General features: G+C 34.7%; 2 protein-coding genes and 1 pseudogene across 2 annotated transcripts; 2 read left to right on the forward strand and 1 right to left on the reverse strand.

Annotated features, from left to right (window-relative positions):
• On the reverse strand, nt 4,527-5,557 carry LOC104733462 (cathepsin R-like). The gene is made up of 3 exons (XM_010453041.1): nt 5,503-5,557; nt 4,999-5,396; nt 4,527-4,889 (listed from the first exon to the last, which is right to left on the reverse strand). The coding sequence occupies exons 1-3, from the start codon at nt 5,555-5,557 to the stop codon at nt 4,527-4,529; spliced, it is 816 nt and encodes a 271-aa protein (XP_010451343.1).
• LOC104733463 (pentatricopeptide repeat-containing protein At4g20090-like) lies at nt 10,711-11,460 on the forward strand. The gene has a single exon (XM_010453042.1). The coding sequence runs from the start codon at nt 10,711-10,713 to the stop codon at nt 11,458-11,460; it is 750 nt and encodes a 249-aa protein (XP_010451344.1).
• LOC104731523 lies at nt 13,650-20,283 on the forward strand (annotated as a pseudogene).

Consider the following 25,193-nt stretch of genomic DNA (forward strand, 5'->3'; position numbering starts at 1 on the left):
AGAGACTTACGTTCCTAGCCTAAGAGATTAGTTGTCTAGGATGTTTGTTGACGTGAATGAACTTGTTTGTCATGCCTGCTCGACCACGTTTCTCTAGCGAGAGCTAGGTATGGAAGTGGTTGAGTCTGAGTAGCTTTTACCAAGAGATTGGATTAGCTAAATTGTGATGTTCATTGTTTAGGGATAGATTGCTTGTGGCATGTTAAACACTCTATAGACTAGGATACTCCACCGACATCAATTACTCCCATCCTTAGGACTTTTATCCTTTTGATTGATATTACATTCCTGAGATTGTTTCGCTTCTTGCTTTTTAGTTCATGCTTAGACTCGTCTCTGTTTTTATTAATTTTCATTTCTTGTCTTGCATTCTCGTTTCTAGTTCCAGAACACATTTTCTGTTTGCATTTTTGTCATTCTAGGATTGTTAGAAAAAACACTCTTTTTGAATTGGCTTGACTTGTGATTCCTTGATTGCATCTTGATTGCTAGCAACATCCCATTTGGATTGACACCTTAAGTACTACAGCACATGAGGTTAATTGAACCTGCTAGGATAGGAGACACAAAAATCCTAGTATCACATATATCACACTCAATCTCTTTTCCTCTGAAGAGTTCACATCAAATTGGTTTCTAAAGCTTTGTTTGCTGCATGACTTAGTCAATACAAATCCAGTTGAAACAGAGATCATGACGAAACTTTGACCACAATTGAAGACCTAATATATATACTTGAAAACATCTAAATCTAATCTAGAGACCCATAACATATAACAAACAATAAAATTGTAAAAATTGGAGTTGATCACAAGCGAAAATCAAAAACAAGAACTGAGACATAACAAAGCTTGACACTGGGATATGAGAACTTTACCTCTCTCAAAACCAAAGACTGAACAGATATTGAGTGATATTGAGTGAGATACTATCAGGAGCAGATGCTGCTGGTGGTTCCCTTGACCTCACGCTCCTTTCATATCCCTTTATGATCTCTGAAATTGTATCGTCTTATATTTGTCCTCTTCGATCTCACTAGGCGTCGTCCAATGTACTGTGACTCTGTGAGTGAAGTCAGTGCAAAGACAATATAACTCATGTCTGGTCTCTGTGCGAGTTCTCTGGTGCAACAGTGAATTGCCAGTTTGGCTACCTATCAATGATGTTGGATCTCTTCGTTGAGCTCGTTGACTTTTGCATGAGCAAGCAACCCCAACTTCCTCCAATAGTTTGTAGCTCAAGACATTCTTAAAAGTTGGTTATGGATATGATAGGCTAAAAATAAAATGTTTATTGTAAATAGGAATAGCAAATGTGTGCTACGACAATAAATATCTTTATTGAGTTCTGATCATAGGTAAGAGCTTTGGTGTTAAGTTTTGAGTTATTTTTTGAACAGTTATTCTTTATAAAAAAAACTTTGCAAAATATAAGTTATCATTATGTTTCAAAGCAAAAAATAGATAAAATATAAGCAAAACATATGCAAAAAAAAAGCTAATTACAAGCAAAATATAAGAAAAAAAAACTATTGTGGGAAGATAAACCTGGTCATGTTCAATGAGATGAAGGTGATACTAGTGATGACACCATTCTGACAGTTGATCCCGAACAGTTCACAAGGATCATTCCCTTGCCAACTCTTCACATGTTCCTCTGGGTATCCAATCTGTCGAACAACTAAAAGGACCGTATCTACTGTGCTATCATAATCAGGAGGAAATCGAGCATTCACTGCAACTGAAAAGCAAAGAAACCTAACCATAATTCGACAACAGACCATCTTCACAAGTGCTGAAAAGATATTCTTTGTATATATAAAGGGAGATGACCATTTGCTTTGCGCAAAAACCAAGAAGAAGAAGAAACCCAAAAACTATCTTCACCAAAAAAAAAGAGCTACAGAGACCAAATATCATCATAAATTTTTCAATTTGTTTTTTTTGCTGTTAAGTTAGTTGTCTTCTTTTTTTCTCAATCGATTTGTAAAGATTTTTTTTCTTCTTTTCCTTTAAAGTTTAAACTATAATTCAGAGTTTATGTTAACGTATATTTTAACAGCCAAATGTCACTTTATTATAGGACAGTAATCTCTCATACCCTTATTCATCAAAACAATTTCTCAAAAATCCCTCAATGGAAAATACAAGTAAAATTGCAAAAACATACAAGTAAGAGAAAGTACAATTGCAAAAACATATGCAGAACCAGAAGAGCCAGCGGATATACATATGCGGTCCACAGATTAATAAAGGTCTCAGAATTTTTACAAGAGTTCTGAATATATATTTCCATAAGAGGGAGTTTTGTTTTAAGCAAAAAAAAAAAGAGTGAGTTTTGTTTTAAAGCGTGAAAGTAGACGCCTCTGTTAACATACATCATTCATTGTACATTGTAGATTATTTCTAGTTATTGTAATTACAAATCTTTAACCATCTGATCCAACAAACTCATTAGGTATACTTGGGAACTTTAATAATTATATCCATATCTAGCCCTGGGCATTCGGATTTTTCGGATTTCAGATTTTTCGGATTGGGATATATACAATCTGTTTAGAATCCGGCTATTTTTCGGACCGGATCGGTTCGGATTCGGATCGGTTTTTATTTTTTTTTTTAAATATCCAAACTGAAACTGATACCCTTATATATATCATTAGGAAGGTAAAATCAATAAGTTGGAACAGCTCAGATGGTTAGAGCGTATGTTCCCTAACCTCATGGTCACATATTCCTCCTTCTGGTAATTTGGTCACATGTTCAATCCATTTATAGTTATTAGGCTTCTAACAAGGCCCAAAAATAATACCAATTCAACCCAAGTATATAGAAAAATTAACTGTATATTCGGTTTAGCGGATAACCGATCAGATTTCGGTTCGGATCGGTTTAAAACTAAAATCCGATTCACAATCAATACAGAAACCGATAGGTTTTAACAGGTAATCCGAAACCGATCCAAACCGGTTAATTCGGATTGCGGTTTGTTCGGTTTCAGATTATATGCCCAGGGCTATCCATATCCACCCCGAGAATCTCCCTCCTCTTCCTATTCTTCTCTTCCTTGACATTGTTAATGGCATCATAATTTTGGCTTCCTCATTCCTTAATTTTTACTGGAAAACTAAACCCTAGTGATGATGATTGTGATCAAAGAAAAGCATAGAATCTCCAAAATTCAAAACTTTAAAAAAATCAAAAAGTTAAAAAATCAAATCTTAGGAAACCACGGTGAATGTAATCAAGTAGCAATTGGACCAACAGAGGCGGATCTAGATGGAGAATGAACCACGGTGGAGCAGCCATTAATGATGCCAAGAAAGAGAAGAAGAGGAAGAGGAGAGAGATTCTCACGGGATATGATTATAAACGATAAAGTTCCCCGATAATCTGAATAAAGCTGTTGGATCATATGTTTAAAGCTTCGATTCAATCTTTGATGGACCCTTGTTCGAATCTAGAGTCTTACTTTAAAAAAAAAAAAAAAAAATTACAACATCAAAACGACGTCGTTTTAATATACGATGCCACTTCATTTAATATGTGTCATCTGAGTTAGCTCTTGACTAATATTTGTTGATTTTGACTATGAAATAGACACTTTTTTATAATTCGGTATGAAATTTGAATTTTATTTGAGTATAAGTAAAAATTGGCACCGAAAGTTTGTACAAGTATAAATTGACACTTGTGACATTGTACAAATAGACGTTTCTGTTCACATACATCATTCATCGTACATTGTAGATTATTTCTAGTTATTGTAATTACAAATCACATCTTGTTTTGTGGTTTCACTCAAGCCTCTCATCAATTAAAAATAACATTCTATGCCAAAAAAAAAAAAAAGTCGTTGGTAAAATGTGTAATTTACGAAAAGAAATAAAACCATTCTACTGCGAAGAACAACAAAAGCATCTCTTCTTCGATAAGAGTGAAGTGAGTCAAAATCAAATCAACAAAACTCTCAATTGATCGAAACTCTCGTATTCCATCATCACCATCCTCTCTTTCAAATCAGCAACAGCGAGAGTTGCTTATCTCTCCATCTCTCTCTCTCTCGAAAGCATTAAACTTTGAAAAAAAAATCCCAAAAATAAGGGTATTCCAGCTTCATTTTTTTTCAAAAATGAAAACCCCAATAAGAGTTTTTACCATTGGAGAAGAATAATATAATTAACCTTCTAAAAATTCTTATTTTTTAAAAGTACACACTTTAATCTTATAAAATTATAAGAGGCTCAAAATAATAACTTATTCGGTTTTTTATGCCAGCCTAAAACCCATTTTATTTTGCTGAACGAAAGACTGCCAACAAGATAAAATAATCATGTTGTCTGGCCAACAAATAACATATTATAATAATATAATAACTTGTCCGCAAAGCTATCATGTAAATAAATAAGTAATGTAATAGAATATCCATTTGGTTACAGAATTCATAATTCATATCAACGATTAGTTCATGATATGGGGAGGGTCAATATCAATAACCCAAGAGTCAGGGGAGTCCACATTGATGACTCAATCAGGAGGATCAATATCAATGATCCATGATCCAGGACATGTTTCGTTCTTCTTTCGAACATTCTCTTCTTCCTTGGATAGCAACGTTGGATACGTGAATCCACTCAGAAGAGGCTGTGGATATGGATAATACATATATGGATAGAATGGGTCATTTACACACCCAGGATCAGGAGGGGTGAGACACACAATCATTATTTCAATGGAAACTTTCAAGTTTCCATCTTTACCAATTGTTTTGCCATGACTAGATCGAACACGAACATATTTCTCTCCGTTTTCTTCGTTTGCACCTACTATAGTGACTGCGTGCATGCCCGTGAATGTTGAAAGCTGAGCAGTGGGACCTTGGAATAATTCCTGCAATCATAAATTAATTAACATCAATATAAAACGAAGCTAGTATGTTAAATATACAACTTACATCGTTGTATTTAAACTAAAACCAAACAAAAAAAAAAAACCTTACATCTTTGATATTTGCATATTCTGGGCTGAAAAGAGGTATACCGCCTGCAACTGGATGTTCAAGTAAAACTACAAGAGCATCTTCAATTGTCTTTAGTTGTACCGCTTCGCGGATGTAACCAAGTCGTACAGGATTACGCGGAGGTACATCCTTTTCACAATGGTCCCGATGAAATGGCCGAGCTTCTTCTCGTTGGATCCCAGCTCTACTCACGTATTCTAATCCTTTGTGCACATACCATGGATAACAATAGTGTGGTCCTCCTTTCTGAGCACGTTTTTCAGGATTTGTGAAGTCCACTATGTCTTGTAGAGAGTATTCGGTTTTCACCGTGTCATACTTCTTGAGGTATCTTATAGCACTCACCATCTCAGCTGCGACAAGTGCCCAACATACAACTGTGAAAGAAAGAAATTAGTAAAACCATAAACTGTTAATGATTTTTTGTTACTTGCAATATTGGAATTTAATGTTAAAATTAATTGTATCAATTTATAGAGTTACCGTGGGTTCCTTGATCTTTCACAGGGCCCATAAGTTCTAACCATTTATCGTCCATTTTCCAAAATAAACCACAATATATATATATATATATATATATAATTTTGAAGTTAATCAAAATAATAGATTTACGCCGCATAAAAAGTTTAACGTCCACATACCTTGCTTTTTTTCCAACATGCATACAGAAGTGGCAGTTTGGTTTCGTTATGCAAACCTTTAACAATCGTGATATCGGATTCTGGTTTTGTTGCTAATATTAATTTTAACTGATAGACAGGGACATAATTGAAGATTTCATGAACATTTTTCCATAAGTCTTCTGTCATCTGCATTGTTGCTACATTTTCATTGTAGAGACACGCCAATAAACGAGGAAACATTTCCATCCGGATGATAAAGTTTCCCTGTACACGAAACATAAATAGATTAAACTTTCATTTATAATTGCATAATATAATAAAAATCATATATATAAGATTTCAAAATAAAATAAAGTAAGACTTACGTTAGTTGAAGTAGTCATAACTAGGGAATTAAGTTATCTATTATCTCTTGACAGAAACGGTTGTGAGCTGCTTATAATTATTAACAAACACAACAGAAAAAAAAGGATTAGTTAAGTGACTGCAATTTTTATCATACATCATTTTTGAAGAGCAAGAGAAATCATGAATGAAGAGATATTTAAGAACTTAATTTGCGATCCATAACTATAAATTGTGTGACACAATATAAGACAACTGTTGACTGTATATGTCTTGCAAGCAATTTGGTTTGTGTAGACACTGACAAGAAACACTTTGTGGTATTCTTTTAATGGCAGTAGAAAGCCACAATTTACACATACATAAATCAACAACATATGGTAAACAAACAACTAATGTTTTTGTAAACTTGTATAAACATTTTTTTTTTTGTTTACATTTCTTCTGTTGTGATCAAAGTAATCAAATACAACTTTGATTTATGTTTTTCTACCCACCCATGGACATTTATTTGTTGTTAAAGAGTTAACTCTTTTATATTAAATTGTGAACTTCCAACTTAAAACCAATAATTGACAATGAATTGAGAGATCTATATCTTATATATTAATATATACCATTTAATATCATACTCAATTTTTAATATGGGATATTGTATTAGGGCTCTTCGAGGCATTAATCTCGGTATGTTCAAGAAAGAATCGGTGGACCAAATTGGACTGATTGTTGATTGGGTTGAGCGTGTGTGAACCGGACTCTGATATCATTTAGATAGTGGACTTCCAACTTAAAATCAATTGATAATGAGTGGAAAAACTCATATTTTATATATACCACTTAAAATACTACTCAACTTCCAATGTGAGATATTGTAATCATAAACCATATATCTTTATACATTTTGAAGAATTTGGTAAATTTAATAGGTGTATAATAAACCCGATTACCAATCGGGGATATCAAGAAATGAATTTTCTTGCACGTGTTGCGTAAAAAAATTATTTATTAATTAAATATAGAAATTTTAAACTCATTAGTTTATTTAAATTATTATACATAATATTTTTATCTCTGAGTCTAAACTGATCGGTGCTAACTGCTAACCTAAATTAATGTATGTGCACATGTCCCTCTACACTAGTGAATGGTTATTTTTGTATAAACCTGAAAATATTGTGGATGATTGGTTGGGACTGTTACGGTGTATTTTTGCAGGACAATTGCTTGTAAATTTTTTGACTGTGGCTTTAAACAATGTAAACTTCATTTTTTTTTTGGCTTTAAAAACAACAAAACAATAACAAGGAATATAGAGTTTGGGTTGTCAGTTGTGACTTGTGTGAGAGTGATTTATGGATTTTTAGAAATTTAAGAAAAGTTAAAAGAGTACACTACTGTTTCCCAGTCGTACGCTTATATTTAAGAGAAGACGTGCAACTCAACAAAAAATATCTGTGAATGGTGAGAATCTTGATGGCAGGTTTGGCTAGAAATTTATTTGTGAGTTAAAACAATGTTTTGGTTTTGGCATCAATCCCATTATACAACAATATTGAACATTGGTGAATTTGCATTAGGATAATCTTGGGCATTTTCAATATGTAGGGAGAGACTCTTAGAGTTTTTGTTTCTCGAAAGCTGATCCTGGTAAACAGATACTTCTCCGGTCAAACTTATGGTGTGAATCTGACTGGATTTGATGCCACGTCTCTCTTCGGTCACAGACCATATATTTTGTTTTCTCCCTCATTCAAATAGCGGTATACCGAGCCTTAGTTGAGGTCACAAATGAGTTTTGTCATGATAATATATCAATCTGTCGACTGCCATTTCCATTCACAATGAGATCTCTAGCTTGCAACCTTCTCAGTTCTCCCACTGTAGATATTAAAGCCTTAGCAAGAAGGAAAATGAGATCTTGGGTCGTTGAGCAAAATGGAAAGAGAGTTTTGGATCTTTATGCTCAAATTTTAAGCAAAATATAAGCATAAATTAGAGCTTGGCCTACTTCCTTATATCAGACTACCATCTATCCCTCTTTGTATATCGAGCCTTAGTTGAGGTCACAAATGAGTTTCGTCATGATAATAAATCAATCTGTAGACTGCCATTTTCATTCACGATAAGATCTCTAGCTTGCAATCTTCTCCCACTGTAGATATTAAAGCCTTAGCAAGAAGGAAAATGAGATCTTGGGTCATTGAGCAAAATGGAAAGAGATCAGTATTGGATCTTTATGCTCATATTTTAAGCAAAATATAAGCATAATTTAGAGCTTGGCCTACATTCTTATAACTAGATTACCATATCTATCCCTCTTTGTATATGAGAAAAATTTAATGGCCCAAAAGTTTTGTGTTTTACCAAACCATGCATGTACCAAACTGATAAATGCCCACTAAAAGTTTGAAGAGCTTTACAAAATAGAGCAAGAATAGAATCTCTTAACATATAGAGGAGAATAGCTAGCATGAGCAAGTAAAATAAACAAAATGGCCGAATCTCTAAATGTCTCTACTAAGATAAATTATATATGTTCCTCCCTGATTTCACCTGCAGGCAAATCAGAATTCAGAAGAGCGATTATATTTGCTCAATGAGAACCATTGAGTTATTGGCGTTTACCAACATTGTTTGCTCATGCAAAACATTTTTTTTGAGGAACTTAACAATAAACTGATATCATTGATCTAATTAGAAACCACACCATTATTTTAAAGAGAAAAATAACTAAAAACTAATATTTTTTCTTAACTTACTTTATCAAAATATCTTTGTTGATAATTGACTATGACTATTATAATATATAAACCAAAGTTGTTATGTTTTCCAGAAATAAGAAAATTACTTTTCATGTATATAAGTTAATCGAATTTTTAGAAATTATCATGACTACATATTTCATAATTGTGTGACATAATACGACAAATGACACTAATAAAACATAACGTACAATTGAATCAGACACAAACATATTTCATGCACCAAAGAATATTTCATGCAAACGACACAAATAAATCTTTCATGTAAGAATTCACTACATGAAATCTAATTGTATCAGAATAGGGAGACTTATGTCTAGTTACATGAATACCAAAAGCAGGATGCATATCTCTTAGTTTTGGCAAGAAAGTTTTTTTTTTTTCCAATGATTTCTTTTAGAAAATATTTAAAAATTGTAGGAATATAGTCCATGTTATTATTTGGAGTGGAGACCATAGCAAATGTTAAATGTACCTCGACCTTCTCACCAGTCCACGACCGAGACTCATCATAAGATGGACATGCATCATGCATTAAACTATAAACAGTTTTCATATATATATCAAAAAAAAATTTACTCGACCTTATTTTTTTCTACGTCAGAACATAAGAATTTTCAAATCTTAAAATGGTTTTCACAAATACATTAATTAATCATATATATATTTATTCTAACTATCTTAAATATTACACCAGTTCATTATCGAGATAGAACAATCTCTAATTCATGATTTAGACTTGCAACTATACATAAACGCGAAATTCAAATCATTCTTTGAATTATAGTAACCAACTATCATACTCAAGAAACAAAAAATATGTATTTAAAACAGTAGTCAATTACGAGAGAGAGGAAGAGAGGCGTACCTGATAGAGAAGAGAGGAGGAGAGGCCAACGAAAAGAGAATTGGTAAAAGGATTCAAGTAATATAGAACTTGAATATATATATTATGACTGGTGGTGATTTTTCTTTGAAGAGAAAGTAGTCAATTACAAAATCTAGAGATATAAAGTATAAAAAAAAGACTTAAAAATTAAGTAATTAGTACAAAGAAATGAGAAGATTGAATTATTGTAGATTTTGCAGTTAATCTAACCCGAAAAAAAATTGAATTCTTGTAGATTTTTGGCATTTTCATTTAAACAAAATATAATTACACATATTAAATAGTTAACTAAATTTAGTAGAAAGTTTACTTTGACATAATGGCGATATGATTTTGTAACTTTTTATATTTTGATAGGATCACACTTTATATAAAGTGATTAAGTCAATCCACAAATTAATTGTCAAGATAAACAAAATCTACAATTATTCAATTTTTTCTTTTTTTGGTACTTTCTACATGACTAAATAAATAGTACTGTACGTAAGTGGTTCCTCTGATTCTTTCATTGAAATGAAAATGCCAAAAATAAAACTCTTTCGTTGGTAAAAAAATACGTGGACATTATGATTTATACAAATTTAATTACACATGATTAAATTTTTTTTTCTAGTGCGAAAAATAATGTCATTGTTTTTTGGGTTGTCACTTGTGAGCATCTTCAATTCAATTTAAGTGACCCAAATCAACAAAACTCTCAAGGATCCAAACTCGTATTCCAGCTCCATACCCGTCTCTTTCAAACCCACAACAGAGAGAGTGCCATAAGAGTAGCAATCTCTCTCTCTCTCTCTCTCTCTCTCTCTCTCTCTCTCTCTCTCGCGAAAGCATCAAACTTTGAAATCCCAAAAATAAGGGTTTAAGCAAAAACCCTCAAGAGTTTGATGCCCAAATGCCCATTCCCAATCCGTATCAGTTTCTTCAGCTACTTCCTCAACCAAAGTCGCATCCTTTCGAGTTACCCAGTTAAGTTCTCTATTACTCATCTCCCCTTCTCTTCTTCTGTTTCTGTTTCTCCGGAAGCCTAGAATCCATCGGAAGCTCCAAGTTGGGTGATTCCACTTTATCTTCAATGATTGAGAGTTACGCCAATTCAGGTGATTTTGCTTCGGTGGAGAAGGTTTTGAGTCGAGTTAGATTAGAGAACAGAGTCATTACTGAGCATAGTTTCATTGTTGTCTTTAGAGCTTATGGGAAAGCACATTTGCCTGAGAAAGCTGTAGACTTGTTTCATAGAATGGTCGATGAGTTTCACTGCAAACGTAGTGTTAAGTCCTTTAACTCTGTCCTGAATGTGATTATAAACGAGGGTCTTTATCATCGTGGATTGGAGTTTTATGATTACGTTGTGAATTCCAACATGAACATGAACATTTCTCCTAATGGTTTGAGTTTTAATCTGGTCATTAAGGCTCTTTGCAAGTTACGGTTTGTGGACAGAGCAATTGAGGTCTTCAGGGGAATGCCTGAGAAAAAGTGTTTGCCTGATGGGTATACGTATTGTACATTGATGGATGGGTTGTGTAAGGAGGAAAGGATTGATGAAGCGGTTTTACTGTTGGATGAGATGCAGAGCGAGGGATGTTCACCGAGTCCGGTTACATATAATGTGTTGATTGATGGGTTGTGCAAGAAAGGGGATTTGACACGGGTGACAAAGCTTGTTGATAATATGTTTCTTAAGGGTTGTGTTCCTAATGAGGTGACTTATAATACGCTTATTCATGGTCTATGTCTCAAGGGTAAATTGGATAAAGCTGTTAGTCTCTTAGAACGGATGGTGTCGAGCAAATGTATTCCAAATGATGTTACATATAGCTAGACTTCCGGTACAATTCTTCACGGCTATGGTGTATGCACTGGCTACACTTGTTCTCTATGTTCAGACTATATATTACGGCCATATCTACCCGCGGTTGAAAACAGAAGGAATCATCTGGTGGTTGATGTGGATGGTCGGCCATATCTACCCCCAGTTTAGTTTACCATACATACGCTTGAACCTGCTTACCCTATAATCCCTCGACCAAAATAGGATTCATATCCTTATCCAGCATAGACCAAAATGTCTCTAACGACATTTTCCACTTCTCAAGACTACATTGAATTCCAGGAGACTTGGTCGTCTCGTATCGAACAAACTTATATAGACATCCTGAAATCTCAACACTTTCTATACACATTTCACAAGAGTATTACCCACAGTCTCCGTACGGGACCGTACCCAAACTTGAAAGTAAAAAGGCATTCTCAGGTTTTCATAAGACTTGTAATAAATTTCTCGCTTTTTAAACAAACCCGATATAGCTAAATTTAAACACTACTCGACTCAAAAAGATTCATAGTAATACAAACTACATGTTTATTTTTCTCTGTTTAGATATTGGCATTAGCTAGGGATTGTGGTTTAGTGGATTGCTCTTCTAGTCTCTTCAAGTGTAAACACAGTAACGCCTCTTATAGCTGCCATATCCGCTCACCAGCTTTTCGAGGGTAGTGGTCCACTACCTTCAAACAACTGATGAAGGTATGGCAGGAATGAGAGATTTATTGTGTGTGCACTTCGAACTTTGTACTTTTCCCTTTGTGAATTTAATCTGAACTTCTTATTTTTGTATTTAATTGTTTCTAATTCTTTATGCAGATAGCTTGCAAAAGTTGAGTGTATACATGAACTGATTATATTACTAATACTATTATACTGAAACACGCCAAAGGTGTGTAAACATAAAAACACGTTTTATGTGTCCTGATTGATCACAAAACAGTTTATGCACGTATCGCGTATGACAATTTTGTTGTTGTATGTTAATATATACATTATTATATATTACATAATAACACTAACACACACAATTCCAGAGCAAGAGCACCAAAATTTTCGTTTCTCTCATATAAGCAATAAGCTATTGGATGACTCTTTTGAGATGAGTCTCTTCACACCGTAATCTAATAAATGGGGTTTTATCATCATTTTTTCTACTATACTTCATCGTCTTGTCTTACCGACGGATTAGCCAACTATATTTTTACTTTGTCTTTAAGGTTGCATATGTTAGAGGATACTACGGTTGTTATGGAGTCGCTTGTTGAGGCTAATGCCCATGAAACTATGCTTTCAAGACATGTCTGTTTGTAATTTTTTTTGTTTTGAATAAATTGCAAGGAGACTTGTCCACTACAGAAAAAAAAAAAAACTAAATTCATACTAAAAATCATTCGTGCAAAACTCATTATTTAAAAAACAGTTGGAGAATCCATTTTACAAATTTACATTACAGATATTAGTTAATTACGTTATTTAATGTATAAAACTTTAGTCAGCCACCTAGGAGAGTCAAAATTAAAAGTATGTGTTTATCAATAATTTTGTAATTGCAGTTGAACCAAAATCAATCTCATAACAGTAACAAAAAGTATTATGTACATAAGTGAAACTACCAATAATTGCGCTAATAATATTAGTTAGATACAAAGCATGCAATAAATCTGTTTGAAGTTATGTTTTATTATAAATTGTCTATAGTATATTTTTTTTTTGACAACAAAATCGAATTGTCTATAGTATATTTTTAACTTAATTTATTACAAAATTGTTTGACGTTAAATCTATAATATATTTTGTTACTAAAATGACATAACAAAATACTTTTATAATACAATGTCTCGTAAAATATTTAGAGGTGTTTGATTGTTGATAATAAATTACATATATGTTATTTATATTAGTAATTCACATTTAAATATATTAATCGATCGGTCAACCATAAAGCGTGTCATGGTGTTACTTTTTATTTGTTGTTTATATGATTTATTCAGTTTTATATATTAGTTATTTTAAATATAATGATATATTTAAGTTTAGTTAAAATAGATATTAGTGTATTTAAATTTGAGGAAAAAGATATATGTATTAATCCCTATATAATAAAACGAAAGTACACAACTTTTGTTGTAGACTAGATAATTTTTATGTTTAATGTTTATGTATTGAAAATATTCTATTACATTCAAATAATTTCATAATGTATAATTTTAAATTTTAAATTTAATTTATTTTTTTTCTAAAATATTTCCCGTGACATCGCCGGGGGTCTCAGTCCTAGTATTAATAATAAGATAAGATTATAATAAGTTGATGGTGGAAAGAGATCACTTTCCATATGTATAAAAGTGTGAAAATTGGGTCAATGTTAAGAATAAAGTGTGAAGAAAAAATTATATATACCCTATTTGCCTTTTACAAAGGATATTAATGAGTGATTTTTTCTATATGGTGATTCTTGGTTTTCTTCTTTAATTGCATGGTGAATTTGAGTTGCAATCTTCTGTTGTTAATCACTTCTCTGTGGAATCAAGTTTTGATTCGTTGTCTTCGCTGCTCAAATGTTGTGTCTTCTCAATTATGTATTCGAGATTAGGGTTTGGTTTTTTTTAAGTCCGACGATTCTCTTAAGAGGTTTTCAAATTAGGGTTTCAGTGAGATATTTGACGGAAAAAAATGGGTAACGGAATGTGGAAGCAAGAAGCCAGAAACACGACCGAGGAACCACCGCTGATTAATGAGAAGCTGGAAGATGAGAGACCCCAAGAATCTATCTACATCAAGCCACATGTTTGGACTCTTCGGGTAATTGGATTTGATTGTGGATGAACCTTAGGTCTCCACTGATCTAAGATATTTGCATTAAAAGCTTATATTACTTATTCTTCTATGTGATCTGTTTAGAGAGAAGATGATGATTATTACAATAAACATAGGGCTGATGATTATTACAAACAACAAAGGGCTAACTTTGAATTATATAGACCTCTTCGGTAGAGTTGGACTTCATTGCTACAATCTGCAAAAGGTATAAATATTCCTACAAGTTCTCATGATTTAAGTGAAACTTTGAATCTCACCACATCCTTTTTTTTTTTTTTTTTCTGTTTGTCTTTGCTCCTTTTAATCTTGTAGGGGACAAACTTAAAAATTTTGAAGGTACTCAAGTGTGACTCATGGATAACCTCATTATTTACTCATTCCATAATTTTGGAGGCAATGGATCCAATAGGCAATTCCAGTTGTGAGTTTGAAATGCGAGTTAGGCATGCAGTTGAGAATATAGATTGCTTGAGCGCAATTACAACGCTATGCAGATTAAAGCCTAAAATTCCAGGTAAATATTAATGTAAAATGGGTGATGCACCTTTAGTTAAAACATCTCTCAGCGTGTCTCTTCTTGGATGTCACTAGTACTATTTCCATTCGGCTAATACAATATTGCTTATGTCAACTTGTGTCTCTTAGAGGAGGAAGACAAATATTATGAATGGAACAAAGATCTCGTGGATAATTTCTTCAGAGGTGATATGCCCGAGTGGATGCGGGAAGACGCACTGACGGGAAGGGATAAGCTGCAATACTACGAGGTGAGCTTTTCAATGATAGACAAGGGAATATGTAATATTCACTTACCATCTTTGTATAGCTCAGACTTGGAGAGCACTCTCTCATACTTGTATATATGTCGTACGTCTAATGAATAGAGACACACACACATTTACTAAGTAACATGGTATCAGAGCCATTATTCTAAAAACCCTAAAAAAAAAAAAAAAAAAAAAAANAAAAAAAACCTCCGCCTCCATCTTCTTCTTCCCGATCTCTCTCTTGTCTCTCTTCTTCTTCCTCATTTCTCCTCTCTGTTTTGTTCTTCTTCTTCCTCGATGGCCCAACCACTAGACAAAGTCTTCACCGTGACTCACATCAAGTCACACATCCCTCTTGTCCTTGATATGCAAAAAATGAACTATGATGCTTGGCGTGAACTGTTCGAGACTCATTGCTATAGTTTCGGCGTCTATGGGCATCTCGATGGCACCTCTACCCCAGCCAATGCTAACGACACCATCTGGAAGGAACGTGACGGTATCGTTAAGATGTGGATCTATGGCACGATCTCCTCCTCCCTTCTCGACACCATCCTCAAAACTCGAAGCAGCGCCCGCGACATCTGGCTGTCCATCGAAAACCTGTTTCGTGACAACAAAGAGGCCCGTGCAATACAACTCGACAACGAACTCCGATCTCTCACTATTGGTGACTTGTCGGTTCATGACTACTGCCAGAAGCTCAAGACCCTCTCTGATCTCCTCGCCAACGTCGACTCTTCCGTAACTGACCGTGTCGTTGTCATGCACATGTTAAATGGCTTGTCGGAGAAGTTTGATAACATTGTTAACATCATCAAACACCGCCAGCCTTTTCCGTCGTTCGCTACTGCTAGATCCATGCTACTCGAGGAGGAACGTCGTCTCTCTAAGCAGGTTCGTACTGGAGCAACCACCTCGGCCAATTCCTCATCTCCAAGCGTTCTCTATGCCTCCTCCCATAGTCAACCACACCCTGGATCTCGCGACAACAATCACCGTGACGGTCAGAACTCGGGTTCACGAGAATACTCTGGCTACCGTGACAACACCAACATCAGAGGTCGCGGACGTGGACGTGGCGGGTCAGGAAGGGGACGTGGCGGACGTCAGTCATGGCCACAATCGTACTGGCAATTCAACCTGCGCAATTGGCAGATGCAGCAACCCTGGTTCAACGCACCAACGCCATATCCACATTGGCCACAACAACACTGGATGCCACGATCACCGATGGCGCACATTGCTGCTACGCATCCCGCGGCAGGGGTCCTTGGCCACTCACCACAGTCACCTGCTCCTCCGGCTCAACCGACACAACTCCCTGCCGACCTTGCAGCTGCGTTCGGGACAATGACCATGCATGATCCAAATGATGCAAATTGGTACATGGATACCGGAGCCACTTTGCACCTAACCGCCCAACCAGGTACCCTTCATTCTCTTTTTAATTCGAGCTCCGCCCCATCGGTTATTGTCGGTAATGATTCTTCTATTCCAACCAAAGCCATTGGCTATTCCTCTCTACCATCTAAAACTCGCCCCCTTCATCTCAATAATGTACTTGTGTGTCCATCTATTATCAAAAATCTCATTTCTGTTCGTAAGTTCACTACCGATAACCTTGTTACTGTCGAGTTTGACCCATTTGGTTTTTGTGTTAAGGACTACCTTTCCCGGATCCCGCTACTCCGCTGTAATAGCAGTGGTCCTATCTACTCGGTCAATTCACCACCATCGGCCACCTCTCTTTCATCACCTCCACAAGCCATGCTCGCAACGGTGCCTGATACTCTCTTATGGCATCGCCGTCTAGGACATTTGGGAAACACTACTCTTCAATCTCTTATTTCTTCTCGTTTAATAAATTGTTCTAAAATTGATATGCCTCTTTGTCATGCATGTCAATTGGGGAAACACACTAGATTACCATTTGATTCTGTTATTTCTTCTGTCTCTGCACCTTTTGAACTTATTCATTCAGATGTTTGGACGTCTCCTGTGTCCAGCATCAGTGGGAATAAATATTATGTTATTTATCTTGATCACTTTACTCATTTTCTTTGGGTTTTTCCTCTTCGCAACAAATCTGATGTCTATTCCACATTCTTAACTTTCATGGCTTATATTTCTAACCACTTTGGCCGCAGCATAAAAAATTTTCAATGCGATAATGGTGGTGAATACCAAAACCGGCAATTTCTCAATTACTTCTCTTCTCACGGAATCACACCCAGGTTCTCCTGCCCTCACACTTCTCAACAAAACGGGAAGGCCGAGCGCACACTCCGGACATTAAACAACTCTGTCCGGTCGTTACTCTTTCAAGCGAACATGCCTAACACATATTGGGTGGAGGCACTTATGATGGCAGCTCATCTCTTCAACATTCTTCCTTCATCTGCCATCAACAATGAAATTCCATTTACCAAAATGTTCCACAAGCCACCCACTTACAATCACCTTCGGGTGTTCGGGTGTCTCTGCTACCCTAATCTCCTCCCCACCACATCTCACAAACTTGACGCTCGCTCCACTGCGTGTGTTTTCCTTGGCTACCCATCAAATCATAAAGGCTATCGTTGTCTTGACCTTACTCGTCGCAAGGTAATAATCTCCCGCCATGTTATTTTTGATGAGTCTAGCTTCCCTTTTTCCGATCCTTCTCCACCTCCAATATCAACACCACCCGCCGAACCACCAATTCCACCAACTATATCTCCGCTTCTCCGCCAACAAGCTCCGATCACACCACAAACCACCGCTCCTATACCACCTCTCCCCCCTTTACCACCTCCAGCTCCGCCGGTGGACCCACAGCCTCCACAGGTCGTCACTCACTCTATGAGGACGCGTAGCAAAAGCGGAATCACAAAACAGAGACAACCCCTTTCACTTCACACTGAAACTATCTCACCTCTTCCCACCTCATACTTAAAAGCGTTAGAAGATCCTAACTGGACAGCGGCCATGCATGAGGAACATGGAGCTCAAATTGAAAAGAGAACGTGGGACTTAGTACCACGACCCCCTAACGTTAACATTGTGCGCTCTATGTGGTTGTTTCGACATAAATTTGGTGCAGATGGGAAGCTCTCTCGCTACAAGGCTAGGTTGGTCGCCAATGGAAAATCACAGGAACTCGGCATCGATTGTGAGGAGACGTTTAGTCCTGTCGTCAAGCCTGCAACCATTCGCCTTGTCCTAGAGCTCTCTCTTTCTCGAAACTGGCCTATCCATCAACTTGATGTCAAGAATGCCTTCCTTAACGGCACCCTCGACGAGACGGTTTACATGCACCAACCTCCAGGCTTCCACGACCCGGACAAACCCGATCATGTTTGTTTGCTTAAACGGTCCATATATGGACTCAAACAATCACCCCGAGCATGGAACCAACGCTTCGCTCAATATGCCCGTAAAGTCGGTTTCGTGCAAAGCAAGGGTGACCCGTCCTTATTCGTCTACAACAAACCCCATGGAACCGCATATCTCCTCCTCTATGTTGATGACATTGGCCTCACTGCCTCCTCCACCACGCTACTTAACGCCATCATCGCCTCCCTTCACAGCGAGTTCGAGATGACGGATTCCGGTGAACTCCACTACTTCCTCGGTATCGCCATCAAACGCAACTCCTCTGGTTTCTTCCTCTCACAACAGAATTACGCTGCGGACATCCTACACCGATCCAACATGTCGAACTGCAATTCTTGTACCACGCCAGCAGATCCTCGTACTCGCCTAGCCACCGAAGATAGCCCCTCTGTCTCCGATCCAACATTGTATCGCAGTCTCGCTGGCGCCCTCCAGTACTTAACCTTTACACGCCCGGATATCTCTTTCGCCGTCCAGCAAATCTGTCTATACATGCATGCCCCCGCGAATCTCACCTCAAAGCTCTCAAACGTATATTGCGCTACATCAAAGGCACTCTTGATCACGGTCTCCAACTCTACCCATCGCAACCTACGGGCCTCATCGCTTACACAGACACCGACTGGGCTGGATGTCCATCCACTCGTCGGTCAACCTCCGGCTACTGCATCTTCCACGGCGACAATTTAATCTCCTGGTCCTCCAAACGCCAACACACGGTCTCTCGCTCCAGCGCAGAAACAGAGTATCGCGGTGTAGCAAACGTCGTCGCCGAAACAACATGGCTTCGCAACCTCCTACTCGAATTGCATTGTCCTCTAACGAAAGCCACTCTTGTCTACTGTGATAACATCAGCGCTGTCTACCTCTCGACAAACCCTGTTCAACATCAACGCACAAAACATGTCGAGATCGACATTCACTTTGTTCGCGAACGTGTCGCCCTCGGCACCGACCGTCCGTGTCCTCCATGTCCCTTCGTCGCACCAATACGCGGACATCTTCACGAAGGGGCTTCCCACTCCATTGTTCAATGAGTTTCGGTCCAGTCTCGGCATCCTGCCACACGATGCTACGACTGCGGGGGAGTGATAGACAAGGGAATATGTAATATTCACTTACCATCTTTGTATAGCTCAGACTTGGAGAGCACTCTCTCATACTTGTATATATGTCGTACGTCTAATGAATAGAGACACACACACATTTACTAAGTAACATTCAATGTGTTAAATACTAATTAGAGATACCCATCTTGCCCGTACGTATATGGCCGGATTATGTAAGTTAGAAGCAAGGGCGTATATAAAAAGGATGTGATGTTGTTGACATGATCATGCAGATGAAAGATTCAGAGTTAGAAGAGAGCGAATGGCTTCATCTATACGCGGAACTCGCATTGTTCTCCAAATGGCGGCAAACTAAATTGGTGGGGAAAAAAACAGACTTGACCAAAAACAAAGAAGGTATTTTTTTTTTTCAAGGCTATGAATGAATTCTTTTAAGAACTTGGTTTTGCTGATGTGTGTAATGCAGAATGAGATGGAGTCAGCAAAGCCATTTGAGATGAAGAAGGTAGTTGTAAGAACCAAAGAAAATGTGGAGTCATGGAAGAAGGTGAAGGCGGAGAATGCAATCTTCTACATTAGCTTCAAAACTCGATGTGGTCGAGACTTCAATTGTATCATAAGGAAAACAACAGATGGGAAGCCAGACCATTTCTCCCTTGAAGTCAAGTGTTTGATGTGAGGTTCCTCAAAGTTATATTATAAATAATCCTCAAATTTATCATGTAAATGAAAAGTATTATTCTAGAAAAACCATATATGGTTACATAATTCTCAATAGTTATATCGATGATTCATGATATGTGTCCTTCCACCAAATCCATTTGATGTGTGGTCTCAGTGTTGTTGTTATTTCTTGGAACATACAATTTACTAAGTGGTTAAAGAAGTATGGAACTGAGAAAACAAAAAATGAGAATTTTTAAAAAATTTAGCAAATGGGTTTGATATGCTTAAAGTAACTCTACAGTTACTCTGTCAAATTAAAAAATCACTATAGTACTTAGGGTCAAATTCTACTGAAAGTCAAGATCATACAATAAATTATAAAATTTTATTATTACGTTAAACATAGTTTGTTATACGAAACTCAACATATAAGAATTATTTAGTTATTAAAATAACGCTAAAATACATATTTAGTTAGTTATGTGTGGGTTACTAAAATCCCACACTAAAATATGTCTTTAGATTAAGATTAATTCTCTCTTTCATTCAAATTAGTTGTTGTTTAAAGTTTTTGCTTACAAATAAAAAAAAAATTGTTTAATCCTTTAATAATCGATTTTTAAAAAAATAAATTGTAATTGTCATTACAATAGCATACTCTATATTAAATATTGATCGAAAAATATACTTTAGTTGAAAAAATAAGACTAATAAGAAGACGGTCTTATCACTTGAATAAGATTTGTGTATTTCGAGTTTAGTCATGTCAGCTTACCTTATATATAAGATTAGAAGTCAAATCATGACCAACTAAATTCATAGAGTACGAGTGATTCTCCCTCCCATTTTAGTTTTTGTCATTACTTTATATATCGGGACTGGATAGTCCAAATTTCACATATTTATAGGAAAGCTAATCGTCTTACCAACCGATTTGCCAACTATATTTTTACTTTGCCTTTAGGCTTGCATATGTTAGAGGATACTCCGGTTGTTGTGTAGTCGCTTGTAGAGGCTAATGCCAATGAAACTGTGCTTTAAAGACATGTCTGTTTGTAATTTTTATTTTGTGTTGAATAAATTGCAAGGAGATTTGTCCACTACAAAAACAAAAAGAAAAACTAAATTCATATTAAAAGTCATGCAAAACTCATTATTTAAAAAACAGTTGGAGAACCCATTTTACAAATTTACATTGCATATATTAGTTAATTACGTTATCTAGGGGATGTATACAACTTTAGTGTGCGGCCTGGGAGAGTCAAAATTAAAATTATGTGTTTAGAAATAATTTTGTAATTGCAATTGAAGCAAAATCAATGTCATAATAGTAGCAAAAAGTATTATGTACATAAGTGAAACTGCCAATAATTAGGCTAATAATATTAGTTAAATACAATAAATCTGTTTGATGTTATGTTTTATTATAAATTGTCTATAGTATATTTTTAGCTTAATTTATTACAAAATTGTTTGATGTTAAATCTATAATATATTTTAGTTACTAAAATGACATAACAAAATAGTTTTATAATACAATGTCTTGTAAAATATTTAGAGGTGTTTGCTTGTTGATAACAAATTACGTATATGTTATTTATATAAGTAATACAAATTAGTATAATTTTGGTCGGGTCATATCAAACACTTGATGTCAAGAAAAAAATGGCATGGCTTCCCATCTGTTGTTTTCCTTATGAAACAATTGCACACTCGACCGCATTCGGTTTTGAAGCTACTGTAGAAGATTGCATTCTCTGCCTGGGTGTGTATATGCCCCATTCTATCCAAAGATGTATTATCCATATCCGCAGCCGCTTCTAAGTGTATTCACGTATCCAACGTTGTTATCCATGGGAGAAGAGAATGTTCGAAAGAAAAATGAAGCATGCCCTGGATCATGGATCATCGATATTGGCTCCCCTGTTTGTGTCATCAATATGGACTCCCCTGAGTCTTGAGGAGTCGATATTGACCCTCCCCATATCATGAATTAATCGTTGATATCAAATGGATTCTGTAACCAACGATTAATTCATGATATGGGTAGAGTCAATATTGACTCCCCAAGATTCAGGGGATTCCATATTGATGACACAATCAGGGGAATTAATATCGATGATCCATGATCCAGGACATGATTCATTCTTCTTTTGAACATTCTTTTCTCCCATAGATAACAACGTTGGATATGTGAATGCACTCTGAAGCGGCTGTGGATATGGGTAGTACATTTTAGATAGAATGGGTCATCCACAATCAAATCCAATTACCGGAAGAGTCCAAGCACGTCGGTTGGTGTAGACAGATTCTTGAGGTCTCTCATCTTCCAGCTTCTCATTATCATTGGTGGTTCTTGATTATATAGTACTTGAATATATATATATATATATATATATATATATATATATATATATATNTATAACTGGTGGTGGTTTTTTTTTTTTTGAAGAGAAAGTAGCCAGTTACAAAATCTTGAGATTTAAAGTATAAAAAAGGACTAAAAATGAAGTAATTAGTGCAATTAAATGAGAAGATCTACTTAGAGTTAGTCTAACCAAAAAAAATGAATTATTGTAGATTTTGTTTGATTCTTGACAATTAATTTGTGGATTGACTTAATCTATATATATATATATATATATATATATATATAATTAATTTTTCTCTCTTCTCCTTCCTCCACATCATCATCCACCTAAATAATGCTATATATCTTTTTACATTAAAAATTATTATTTTCAATATTCATTCATTGCATATTCATTACTTATAATTAATAATAGTTAAAAATAAATAAAAAAGAATTAAGTAAAATTAATTAAAAATTAAAATAGTAAAAACAATAATATAAATTTTTTAGTAAATAATAAAAATAACAACTACATAAAAATGAATTAAGTAACATAAATGAAAATTTTAAAATACTAAAAATAATACTATGAATTTTTTTAGTAATAATGTTATTATTCAAATTTTAAATAAAAAATGAACATATTCCAAATTTAGAATGGGTTAATAAGTTTTAGAATGGAAGGAAGATTTTAATGCATGGTGGAGTAAAAAAAAATTATGTAAATGTATTTATAATAATTTAAACACAAAAATAAAATTGAAGTGAAACATTAGTTTCTAAGAAACATATACTACTAAGATTTATTATTAAATTTTACTTAAAGAAAGATAAAAGATTAATTACTCAACTCAACTTAAAAGTTTTGATCTAAAATGAAAATATTGTAAAGGTTACACTTTTTTTGGAAAAACTATGAAAAGGACCTTGAAATAATAATCCATCCAAAAAATAAAAACAATGGTCACAAAATATAGAAAAAATGACATGTGATTTGTGTAGCATATCTCAGAATGCATATTATCAATTGGAGCTACAATTATATAACATGATAAAAAGATAAAATAAAACAAGCTTGATATTTCATCAGTTTTATCAAATGCTTTTAACCTAATAAACTGGCAGAAACATCGTATATAAAGTACACTACGTTTTTTGAGAAGACGAAATTGAGGTTGCATCACAAAATTGACATATGACGTTTTAGAAAAATAGATGTCTTAGTTATGTGGGTTACTAAAATCCCACTCTAAAATATGTTTCTTTAGATTAAGACTGATTCTCCCTTTCATTTAAATTAGTTGTTGTTTAAAGTTTTTGCATACTAATTTTTTAAAAAAATTGTTCAACCCTTTAATAATCAATTTTCTTAAAAATAAATTGTAATTGTCATGACAATAGTGTACTCTATATTAAATATTGATCGAAAAGATACTTAATTTTTAAAAATAAGACTAATAAGGAGACGATCTTATCACTTGAATAAGATTTGTGTATATCGATTTTAGCTGTCAGCTTACCTTATATAAGATTAGAAGTTATTTTAGTTTAGATTACATGACCAAGTAAATTGATAGACTAAGACTGAGTCTCCCTCCCATTTTAGTTTGTGCCATTGCTTTATATATCGGGATTGAATAGACCAAATTTCACATATTTATAGGAAAGCTAATCTACTTACCAACTGATTAGTCAACTATATTTTTACTTTGCCCTTAGGCTTGCATATGTTAGAGGATACTCCGATTGTTGTGGAATCGCTTGTTGAGGCTAATGCCAATGAAAATGTGCTTTCAAGACATGTCCGTTTGTATTTTTTTTTGTGTTGAATAAATTGAAAGGAGACTTGTCCACTACAAAACCAAAAAAAAAACTAAATTCATATTAAAAGTCATTCATGCAAAACTCATAATTCAAAAAATAGTTGGAGAATCCATTTTACAAATTTACATTACATATATTAGTTAATTACGTTATTTAGGAAATGTATACAACTTTAGTGAGCGACCTGGGAGAGTCAAAATTAAAATTATGTGTTTATCAATAATTTTGTAATTGCAATTGAAGCAAAATCAATCTGATAACAGTAGCAAAAAGCATTATGTAGTATGTACGTAAGTGAAACTGTCAATAATTGGGCTAATAATAATAGTTAGATACAATAAATCTGTTTGATGTTATGTTTTATTAAAAATTGTCTATAGTATATTTTTAGCTTAATTTATTACAAAAATGTTTGATTTTAAATCTATAATATATTTTAGTTACTAAAATGACATAAAAAATAGTTTTATTTTACAATATCTTGTAAAATATTTAGAGGTGTTGCTTCTTGATAATAAATTACATATATGTTATTTATATAAGTAATTCACATTTAAATAAATTAATCGTCGGTCAACCATAAAGCATGTCATGGTGTTACTTTTTTTGTTGTTGTATGATTTATTCAGTTTTATATATTAGTTATTTTAAATATAATGATATATTTAATTTTAGTTAAAATAGATATTAGGGTATTTATATTTGAGGAAAAAGACATATGTATATTAGTGTATTATTATAGATGCTAAGAAATTTTGGAGGTGTTCATACGACATGTGTCACTATCTAGTTGATAGCTTAGGAGAAACTCTACTTTATTATATAAGATTTGATTGTCAGTTAAAAAGG

This window comes from Camelina sativa, chromosome 12, assembly GCF_000633955.1.
Source record: "Camelina sativa cultivar DH55 chromosome 12, Cs, whole genome shotgun sequence".
Classification (NCBI taxonomy): domain Eukaryota; kingdom Viridiplantae; phylum Streptophyta; class Magnoliopsida; order Brassicales; family Brassicaceae; genus Camelina; species Camelina sativa.

Excerpts from the sequence above, each read along its gene's own strand:
- LOC104733462 (XM_010453041.1), bottom strand. The coding sequence starts at position 5,557 with ATGGACGATAAATGGTTAGAACTTATGGGCCCTGTGAAAGATCAAGGA. Across the intron at positions 5,397-5,502 it reads GAAAGATCAAGGAACCCACG|TTGTATGTTGGGCACTTGTC; the intron begins GTAACTCTATAA and ends TTTCTTTCACAG. Across the intron at positions 4,890-4,998 it reads AATATGCAAATATCAAAGAT|GAATTATTCCAAGGTCCCAC; the intron begins GTAAGGTTTTTT and ends TTATGATTGCAG.
- LOC104733463 (XM_010453042.1), top strand. The coding sequence starts at position 10,711 with ATGATTGAGAGTTACGCCAATTCAGGTGATTTTGCTTCGGTGGAGAAG.